Consider the following 11,022-nt stretch of genomic DNA (forward strand, 5'->3'; position numbering starts at 1 on the left):
GGCAGAATCCCCTCCCTCGACCTGCTGGTGATGCTTCGTTTAGTTGGTGGTTTTCCTCCCTGAAATAAGAGTGGAAATGTTGTTGCTTCATGCTCCTTTCCACTTCATCAGCAGTTTGTGTTTCTCAACACCCCAAGATGTGTGTAGGGTACCGGTGCTGTATGTGCTCTGCCTTTGTCAGCCTCCTTAACGGAGTTAACTCCGTCAGGAAAAAAGGAATGCCCCTTCCTCATGAAATGCCGCCTCCTTTCATATCAGGTGCAGGATACCGCTCAGTTGTCTGTACTGGAGGATGATTTTGGTGACCCACATTATGCAGGAGACAAAGGGAATTTATGCAACTTTTGATATGGTGTCATTTTAAAAACCAAATACCGCAGGATTTTTTTTACAACTTGGAGCTTCCTGTGGGAATCTGTGTGGCTTCTAGACATCTCAGCAAGTGTCATGAGCTCCGTAACGACTTCCATGCACTTCTTTTTGTGTACGTTTTCATCCTTGACATTGTGTTACACGATAGTTTAATTGTAAGGCTTCTTGCACGTTATTTAGACTTGGGATGTAGGGTGAACTCTTCTTACCCTTCAGCTTGGTTCAGTAAAGGGTGGCTGTTTGCTTTTTAGTGGTTGCTGTTTGCAATTTAGGGTTGTGATGAAAGCTAAAATACTTCCTACTCCAATTGTGGTTACACTGGTCAGTCTTGACTGTTTAATAATAACAATTTTTAATTTTTTTTTCCTTTAAGAGCTTTTGCTAAGTAACTGTGCTATTACTTGTGTATATAACTTGCATAGACAGTTATGCCAGCAAAAGCCCCAATACTGATACAACTTTATTTACAAAAAAAATTAAAAAATAGCAGTTTGGTAACACAGGACCAAATATAAGATGTAGAAGTTTTAACTTTGCTAGTAATAAACTTTTTATTTAGATGATGCATGGCTGTAACTTAGCACTTAAATTGTGGAGTGGCTTTCAGGAGTCAGATATATTGTGGGTTAAGGGCTGTACTGCCATGTTCACAGAAATTACAGTTAGAAGCTGTGTGAACTGTCATGTTTGCAGTGTTTCCCTTAATATTATGTTGCTTTGTTAGTTGACCTTGGAGTGAGGATATTCTCATATACTCTGCGTATATCTGTGTAACTTCTGGTGTGTTTTTTCCTGGTGTGAATGTATTTTAACAGGTATTCTCTGTATTTCTTTGTTTTATCTGTTTTATGATAACTTGCTTATAATGAAATTGAGATGTCACAACTCTTCTTATGAATCTTTTGTAAGTGATGGCAATCTTCTTCACCAGTAACTGTGGTTAGCCATGTGTTTCAGGGAATAGCATAGAATAGTTTATAAGGAACACTCTTAAGTGTTCCTGATGTGCTGTAAATTGTGAGAACCTAACTGTAAATTGTGTTTATGTAAAAAAAAATAAATGTCTGTGATGTAACTGGGGACTCTCAATGTGCTCAGGCTATTAGTAGCATGGAAGAAAATACTGAAACAACACTTTGAAAACTAAGCCCTTTTCCAAAGTCTTCAATATTTAATTATTCCATGCTGCAGACTCTGCGTTACAATGCTTCTGCCTTGTATGGGGTTCAATACCTGTTTTTTTACAGCTTAATTAGGACACCAGTTGTTCATAGATCTGTAAGAATAAGTTCATAGTTGTGGACTGCTTCCTGAGGTCTGTTGTTTGGTAATTCCTCTGGTTCAACTCAAAAGTAAATATTGACTGTAAAGATTAACGCTGTCACGCAGTGTAACTAGAGATCAATGTATAATTAAAATAAAATGTATGTTTTGCAGGTTCAAGAAAACTCCCCAGCTCAACAAGGAGGACTGGAACCTTTCTTTGATTTCATTATTGCGATAGGACACACTAGGCTTGTAAGTCTCAAATTATTTTATTGATTTCCCCCCCCTCCCCCCATGAAATATGGGTGTTGGAACGATGAAAGGTAGAAGCCAAAGCTGTCACAGTAAAGAGAGCTTTTCATATTGGACATTGTATATGGCATTAACAAGGTAAAGTAAAACTTGGTGGTGTTCCAAGTCTCCTCTCTGGCTGGATCCAAATTTGAGGAAAGTCTTATTTATGCCTTTAGTCACCTTAACTTCTTAACAGATTAACACAAAGTTTATGATATTACTCACTCGTGTATTTTCTGCCACAAGGTGCATACTGAACTGGTGAGTCAATGGTAAGGGCTCAACATTTGTTTAAACAAACTTATTTCAGCATTTGATAAAACATGAAAAAGAAGGTCTGTCTGTTTATACTGAAGACTGGGAACACAGCTGAGTTATGAGAGAAGAGTTCAGTTTTGGTTTGGTGTTTTTTTTGGTTTAAAAGGCTGACAGCATTGGCTGTATGTGTGCTTCATCCTAGCCACATACAAGCTACATACATACAAGAATTAAATTTTTCTTGCTTTCTTTAGTGGAGGTGTCTTTCTGGAAGTGATTATGATAATGGTAGATTTTGGTGGAAGATCAGTCAGTCTTTTAACATGTCCAAAGTAATGATAGTTCATTAAGCTGCTCCCAAAGAGTTTGTCCTTTCAGTCAATTTGCAATGACTTTGAAAGGTTATTGAGTAAGGACGAGGATCAGAGGCATGAAGTGAAATGTTTCTGCTTATTGTTACAACTCCATAGTTGAGATCTAACATTGCTGATGTTATGTAACAGCAGTTGTGAAGAACAGGGAAGTAAGTGATGGACTGAGTAACAGTAATTACTTATATTGAGGGACATGAGATGAGAGTACTGACTTCTTTCTAATAAAAGAAAATAGAACTGCTGGGACTGATTGTGAGACACAGAGCTTAAACTTTGATGGTTTTGGTTCTTTGTATTCAAATTCTGCTGCAGGCATGATGCCTACCTTACAGGTGCAACTAGAAATAATGTTGTATCTCTTTCTGTGCTCTACAGAATAAAGAAAACAATATGTTGAAAGATCTGCTGAAGGCAAATGCAGAAAAAGCAGTGAAGCTGGAGGTGTATAATATCAAAACAATGAAAATAAGAGAGGTGGAGGTGATCCCCAGTAACATGTGGGGAGGACAAGGTCTTCTTGGAGCCAGCGTGAGGTTCTGCAGTTTCCAGGGAGCCAACGAACACGTGTGGCACGTTTTGGTGAGACACAATTCTTTGGTGGCTCGTTAGTGTTCATACAACCTTGCTTTAAAGTGTAATGTTTGAAAGTAACTTGTATGTATAAATCACACAGAACAAGGGAACATAGTCTTGAAAGTTTATCTGAGCTATTTGAATAGGGACAAGTAGTGAGTGGTTGTTAGTGTGTGATGGGGAGAAGGTTTTTTTATCTGGTGGTTGTTAGTGTTGCCCGTTGCTGTGAAGAAAAATTAACTCCATCCCATCCAGACCAAGTAGTGTGTGATGGGGAGAAGGTTTTTTTATCTTATTTTAAAGAATCAATGGCAAAAGCAAAAAAGATTGTGGCTCGATAGGTGTCTCTGTGTTGGCTAAACTTCATCAAAGTAATATTAATGTTGTAAAAAGCTCGAAACAATTCTTTTGAAACTAAGAGGAAGAGCTGAAAGGGTAGAAGAGCCTAGGAGAGACTGACATGATCTTTTGTTGTGTTTCTGGTTGTTTAAATAAATACAACTTCTCAGCATCTTCAGAGTATCTCGTGAATTGGTCTTTCTTATTCAGCATGTTTTACAAGATGTTACACCTAGATATAGACTATTCAAGGACTTCTGCTTTGTTCCACAAACAAAATGTTCTTTCCTTCTGTTGTTTTTGGAGTTGGATTTCTCTTTTGATCTTGGGTTAGTTTATCCTGCTGCGAGTGCAGATGACACACATTGTTCTTTTTTCCAGGATGTTGAACCTGCATCTCCTGCAGCTCTAGCTGGTCTCCAGCCCTACACTGACTACATTGTTGGATCTGATCAGATTCTTCAGGAGGTAAGGTGCATGTTCCTTCAAGTAGTGATTGTCTTCATGCCTGCCAAGTGTACATTGTAGGGTTTAGGTTTTTTTAATAAATCTAGTTGGGTGTGCATCAAATGCGTGGGGATAGTGTTTGGGGATTTGGGGAGGTTCCTGACAGATACTTTATGGTTGAGTTAAACATCTTTTTTTTTAATGTGACAATTAAAAAAAAGTTGCCTCTAAAGATCAAACTACACTAGTGAGTTTTAGTCTGTCTCTGGGTTTTTAATATCTCATGTTCCATTCCACCTGGAATACTGCGTTGAGTTCTGGAGCCCCCATCACAAGAGAGACCTAGAGCAGCTAGAACAAGTCCAGAGAAGGGCCACCAGGATGATCCGAGGGCTGGAGCACCTCTCCTATGAGGACAGGCTGAGAGAGTTGGGGCTGTTCAGCCTGGAGAAGGCTCCGGGGAGATCTTATAGCGGCCTCCCAGTACCTGAAGGGGCTACAAGAAAGCTGGGGAAGGACTTTTCATAAGGGCAGTTAATGACAAAACAAGGGGAAATGGGTTTAAACTGAAAGAGGGGAGGTTTAGATTAGATATTAGGAAGAAGTTCTTCACTGTGAGGGTGGTGAGACAGTGTCCCAGGTTGCCCAAGGAAGCTGTGGCTGCTCCTCCCTGGAAGTGTTTAAGGCCAGGCTGGATGAGGCTTTGAGCAACCTGGTCTAGTGGAAGGTGTCCCTGCTGATGGCAGGGAGTTGGAACTAGATGATCTTTAAGGTCCCTTCCAGTCCTAACGTTTCTATGTTGAAGTAAATAACTACTTAAAATGTAACTCGCTTCCAGCTCCTTGTCTTGCACATTTGAGTTTAATAACTACTACTTTATTTTTTTTTTTTTAGTCAGAGGATTTCTTTTCACTGATTGAATCTCATGAGGGGAAACCGCTGAAGCTGATGGTTTATAACACTGAAGCAGATTCCATTCGAGAGGTGGTTGTGACTCCCAACGGAGCCTGGGGTGGAGAAGGAAGGTACTGATCTCTGGACAGTCACTGGGTGATGACAGGTTACATACTCACTGTAAATGAGCTCCTGTTAAGAGCAGTAGTAGTAGTGTTATTAATTATAGCTTTCTTTTTTCCAGTTAAGTCTTGTTTCCTTACACTTGCTACACAAAACTGTTCTTCTTTCCATAAAAAAAAAAAACCCTAGCTTAGAACTGGGAAGTAGGCATGTTCTGGATCTGAACCTGTTTGAGCTGATGGCAAAACCTGTGTTGGCTTCCCCATAGCAGATGCACTAGCTGCTTTCTCACAGTCAAACATTTAGTTGAAGCAAGAACAAAATCCAAATCAAGTCAGATCATATATTTTGTAAAGATATAAAAATGATGAACTGAAATCTAAGCTATGTTTAGGTAAATGTCAGTTGCTGAGTGCTGCAATGATTCTTGCAGGTAGGTATGTCTTGCTATAGATTAGACTCAAACTCTTTTTGTTTTAAAGAGGCAAAACTTAAAACACTTACTAGCTTTCTTAAGAACACTTTTTTTTTTAATTTCAAGTTTTGTTTTACTTTTCTTATACAGTTTAGGATGTGGTATTGGATATGGCTATTTGCACAGAATTCCAACACAGTCTATAATATCAAAGAAAAAACCAGAAAGCAAACCACCTTCACCCTTACCAGAAGCTGGAACTCCTGTAGCATCTACTAATGGCTACACAGAGGTATGTAAGAAAGAAGTTCATATCTCTGGTGTGTTCTTTGGAGTTTCAACATTTCCTACTTGTTGGAACATTCATAATAAAGTATATTTGAATACAGCATACAGTTTTGCTTGAATGAAATGGAGTTAGGCAAAGGGCAAGTGAGAGCTGATGATGATGAGCAGATGACAGATCACCTGTGTTGGCTGATATAAATTTTTGCCAGGTATTTTCTTCTCATTTTGAAGACTTGCATACTACAGCTTTATCGGTCAATGAGAATCACATTAGAAGAATACCCTGCTCACTAGGAAATAAAATAACAAGAATTAAGTACAGACTGTTCTAAGAACATGCTGGCTTTACAAGGCTAGACTGGGACATGTCCTAATCAGTCGCTTGACAATCAATTTCAGCATCATAGGTTCTCTCTGGACTGGTGTGCTTGGAGACCAAGGCAGAATGCTTTCATAGGAAGGTCGTCTTCAGCTGAAGCTTTAAATATAAAAAGATGCTTTTCCTTCTTACTGTGTTATTGCAGACTCCGTTATTGGCACCTACTTCTCAGAGTGACAACTCTGAACTAGTTATGAACATGGATCATTCTACAGATCAAGAAATGAGCAGTTATTCACCAGAAAGCTCACTTTCCCCTCCTCCCCCTCTCCAGAGAGTTATGGATCCAGGTATATTGTCTTACATGCTTTTTTCAGCAATTCTTTAGAGGACATCTAAGTAAACTAATAAGGTCTTAAACGAGTTGGAGACTTAAACGCTGAACTATGAGCACTGGTAGTTGTTTTCCTTAAAGTTTTTGGCTTCACTGGATTTCAGAGCTGTAGAATTTGAGTACTGTGAGACTGACTGAGGCTCACACTCTGCAGAAGTCTTTGCACTGATGTTGACCTAACGTTTAGGTTAAATTTATTTGCATTTAATGAGGAGGGGACCTTACTGATTTCATTCTGGATAGAACATGTCTTTTTGAATCTAGAATTTTGTGTTACATCTAAAACAGTATTGTAATATTTGCTTTCTCCTTCAGGATTTCTAGATATGTCTGGTATTTCATTTCCTGAACTCACTGACTTAACTAAAATGTCCAGCATGTCTTCATCTGCCTCCTTCAACATGCCAGCAGGAGATGCTTTAGTGGGCACTGAAAAGTTAATATCAAACAATGACACTTCTGCTTATTTTGGTAAGTATATTCAAGATTTCCTTGAGGCCTCTGACGTGATTTCTGGAATGGCACCAACTCATGCCTGCTCAACAGTATCAAGCTTTTTTGGAAATAAACCAATTTTAAGAAAAATCAGAAAGGGGACTGGCTAAAATGAGTTGGGAAAAGTAGCAGAAATAAGGTGTAGAAGTGGGGAAAAACTAACGGGCTTTTTTGTAAGATTATATAGTGTGCGTCTTTCTCTTTAAATGAAAATGTTGATGATCCAAATTAAACCGACCTTAAAAGCAGCTATTTCTAAAATCAGTGTAAATGAGTTTTTGTACCACAGGCTTGTCTTAACAGGTGTAAAGTGAAAACAAAATTGCATTCATCTTAATAGTAACTTTTCTATTAAAACAAACAAAAAATATTATGGATGCCTCTCCCTTTTAAAAGGTGGAGTGGGTAAGAGTTGTAACATCTCTAGCATAAGAATACAGCAGCCCAAATGGTTCATGGTCTCTTAAAACCTGCTTGCACCATCAGACTTTCTGGATGTGGGGAGAACTGAGCAAACACAGCCTGTGTATTTGACAGTTGTGAGTCTGGTTGTGTGTCTGTATGAGGTATCTCACTCAAGCTGATTTCTAGGCGTGTGGTAACCAGAGGCACTGTCTGTTAGCCTGACAGCTTTTGTTTTTTCACAAACTATTTCAATTTCCCAGAAAATACCACAGCTTTGGACCCTGAAGATGTAACCATGTATTCTGAAGACTCAGTCAAGCAGCCTGACTTGGACAACCCACTGCCTTCAATTCCATCTTTACCTTCTTTTGCTCTTCCTAATGAAATTTCTTCAAAAACAACACAAGGAACTGATCCCAATAAGCTGGAACCAGAGCTGCTCTTGAACAGTACTGAGAGCTCGTTAACCACTACTCTGGTGAAACCAGAAGATGAAGCAGCATGTGAACAGAAAGAAGAAGCAGCTGCACAAGATCCTGAGTGAAGTGGATGCTGCTTTTGTTTACAGACTGCCAGATGCTGTAACACTACAGCTTGGAATATTTTTCTGCTCTTGAGAGAATTACTGCTATTCTATTTTGTTAGTGCAGACAACGTTATAAAAGAAATACAATAGGATACATCTTTTCCAATCATTGTTTAAGAGATTGATCTGTGTTCAAACTTCTGAGTGCTGTCCAAAATCACCAAATTAATGGAGAAATTAATGCAGAAACAAGTTGGAGACTGGCAAATCACCAGGTTCCTGAATTCACATTTGCCAACCAATGCTCCTGAATGTATTGATGAAGGCATTCTGCCTGAACAATGATACTTGATGATGATGATTTTCTCAGTATGATTGATGGCATTAAAAAAAAAAAATAAGTATTTATGGTTTTGACTTGCTAGAAAGCTTTTCTGATAGTACACCTCAATTGGACAGGCCTCGTGTCTGTCCAGGCCTTTCCTAGTAGCCAGGATGTCTTTATTCCTGCTTACTACTTTGCAAACTTTTATTTTTCTTGTTTGAGAGCCCCTTCTCTACAACTACTTTTGCAGGAAAGGAATTACCCACATGGTTTGAAGTTGCAGCATAGAGATGAGGTAAAATTGTGTTGGTGTGTTGTGTCATTCACTTTAGCTCTTCACTAGATCATGTGGTGGTCTCAGTTTAAAAAGGAAAAATAAAAGGGGGAGTAGGTTATGATGATTATTTGAAACAAACTGAAGTTGAAGATGATTTTAAGTCAGGCCCATGTGTTTTCAGGGTGATTAACCTTTTCAGTGGAGTGAATATGTCTTGGTTGCTGTAGTGACAGAAACAGCTTTTCTTTAGTTGTGCTTTTCTATTTACCCATCTCTATTTTTATACAAATCATTATAAGTTTAAGACATGGGGATGGTACATGATAGTGCAGCAGCATCTAATGCTTTTTGTAGCTTTTTTGTTTTGTTTGCACTTGTCTCAAATAGTTTCTGAATGTAATAGCAAACATGGAATGAACAATGAAAGAAAGGGGGGTGTGTTTATACCCCTCAGGGCAGTCATTTATCCTGGGATGTTTAAAGCTGCTGATTGTGAATAACAGCACTACAGCTGCTACAGTTAGTGTGGTGAAAATCCTTCATAAATTAAGAGAGTGGGGTACAAGGTGTAGGTTTAAGCTATGAACTAGAGTACACTTACTTAACACGGTATTGTCCAATTTCCTTTGCTCTGCTCTGTCTCCTGATCTGTGTCTGCATTGTGCCCTGTGGAGATCAGTAAGTGAAATGACTGACTCAGCTGAAATCTAGTACCAGTGCTGGATGGGGAGTCTGGCTCACGGGTTTGCCTGTCAGAGCTCAGCTTTGGCAAAAGGGTGCAGGTGAAGTTGCAACACAATAAATATAAATAAATATTTTAATATTCTTACCATCACTTCCTCTGTGGATTAGCCATTAGCATGCACCTCCACACCACTGAAGAGGTTTAGAGGTCTGAATCTTTCCCTTCTTGGTAGTTTTGTGCACATGTTTTTTTAATTCCTCCACTTACTACTTTAAGCTGTGGTCTTTATGATATTCTTCAGTCTTCATCCTTCCTGTGCAAACAGTTCCATATGGTGTGGAGCACACAGGAAGGCCTGTAAACATACTTGCCCTGCCTTGCTATAAGAGTGCTTGCCTAAGAAGTCTTGGTTCTTCTTGAAATGCCAATAAAAGTTTAAGCATTTTAAATTTAAGTACTCACTATTAAAGTGGAACAATTATAAAAGGAGGGCATGAGACCATCTGTTCTCACATAAGCCTATAGCAGACTGATTCAAACTATCAGCTGAATGAGTACACTTCACATAAGTACACTCTTACATAAATCTGTCCTTTATATCCTTCATCTCTGTTGTTAGTCTTAAATACTGTTTTCACATAAAGTAGAGTAGCTCTGAACAGGATGGTCAAAATACCTTTTGCTTTAAAGAAGAATGCAGGTACTAGAATTAAGAGATTTGAAATCAAGTCTGCTGAATGATCTCTTAATAATGCACAATTTTTTTTCCCTATATTGCTAAAATAAATTTCTTCTTCCCCCCCAACTGACTGCTACGAGGGTGAACAGCCAAACACTAAAAATAAATGCAAGTTAAGCTATGGGTAATGGGTTTTTTTGTTTCAGTCATCAGGTTCTGAGGACATCTGGTCATCTCTTTGTTGTTGTTTATTAAGGACCTTTGTCAAAACTGTTTTTAAGCTGGCAGTAGTTCCCTTTAGTAAGTGGTGCTGTACCATAAGCACCCTTTAGAAATTTAAGGGCAGGGAATGTCAAAACTTATACTAAATCTCAACTGTCACAGGAATAAATGGCTTCACACTTCCCGCCTACTTTATGGTCGTTAATTGGCTCTTGGAGGGTGAGGTGGGGGGAGTTGGTTGATATTTATGAAGACTTGATCCTTCTTTCATAACATGAAGCACTCAGCACTGTTGAGGCTGCACCTCGAGTGCTGGGTTCAGTTTTGGACCCCTCACTCCAAGGAGGACATGGAGGTGCTGGAGCGTGTCCAGAGAAGGGCAACGGAGCTGGGGAAGGGTCTGGAGCACAAGTGTGATGAGTTCCCAGCTGAGGGAACTGGGGTTGTTGAGCCTGGAGAAAAGGAGGCTGAGGGGAGACCTTCTGGCTCTGTCCAAGTCCCTGAAAGGAGGGTGGAGAGAGGTGGGGGTGGGTCTGTTCAACCAAGGAACAAGTGACAGGACAAGAGGAAATGGCCCCAAGTTGCACCAAGGGCAGTTGAGATTGGATGTGAGGAAGAATTTCTTTGCTGAAAGGGTTCTCGGGCATTGGAAGGGGTTGGCCACAGCAGTGGACACAAGAAGGATGATCTCAGCAGTATCACAAGGAGGGCAAAACAAAGGGAGCAGGATATTGCCTTAGAGTGCCTTGTACTAACTTAGAGCCTGGATGCAAGGGATGCGTAGCTTGATGCTGCACAGTGGTTTGGTATAAAATCATAGAATAGTTTGGTTGGAAAAGACCATTACGATCATTTAGTCCAACCATAAACTTAGCATTGCTGAGTTCACCACTAAACCCTAAGCACCACATCTACACATCCTTTAAATACCTCCAGGGCTGGTGATGCGATGGTATGGCCAGACACAACAGGATAAGCTTCCAGACCTGAGATACTCTAATATGAACAGTCAAGCCATGACTCTGGCAGACATTAAGTCCAAAGAAGCTACT

At 39.6% G+C, this 11,022-nt stretch overlaps 1 protein-coding gene across 1 annotated transcript; it reads left to right on the top strand.

Moving 5' to 3' along the window:
• The first annotated feature begins 1,794 nt into the window (after positions 1 to 1,794).
• On the top strand, positions 1,795 to 8,046 carry GORASP1 (golgi reassembly stacking protein 1). Its single transcript, XM_010165984.1, has 8 exons — positions 1,795 to 1,890; positions 2,940 to 3,143; positions 3,858 to 3,944; positions 4,818 to 4,948; positions 5,506 to 5,647; positions 6,168 to 6,312; positions 6,672 to 6,827; positions 7,517 to 8,046. The coding sequence occupies exons 1-8, from the start codon at positions 1,795 to 1,797 to the stop codon at positions 7,798 to 7,800; spliced, it is 1,245 nt and encodes a 414-aa protein (XP_010164286.1). The 3' UTR covers positions 7,801 to 8,046.
• The last annotated feature ends 2,976 nt before the right edge of the window (positions 8,047 to 11,022 follow it).

This window comes from Antrostomus carolinensis, unplaced genomic scaffold, assembly GCF_000700745.2.
Source record: "Antrostomus carolinensis isolate BGI_N321 unplaced genomic scaffold, ASM70074v2 scaffold22474, whole genome shotgun sequence".
Classification (NCBI taxonomy): Eukaryota; Metazoa; Chordata; class Aves; order Caprimulgiformes; family Caprimulgidae; genus Antrostomus; species Antrostomus carolinensis.

Coding starts and splice junctions, on each gene's coding strand:
- GORASP1 (XM_010165984.1), top strand. CDS start 1,795: ATGTATGTTTTGCAGGTTCAAGAAAACTCCCCAGCTCAACAAGGAGGA. Junction 1,891..2,939: donor CGATAGGACACACTAGGCTT/GTAAGTCTCAAA, acceptor TGTGCTCTACAG/AATAAAGAAAACAATATGTT. Junction 4,949..5,505: donor GCCTGGGGTGGAGAAGGAAG/GTACTGATCTCT, acceptor TTTCTTATACAG/TTTAGGATGTGGTATTGGAT.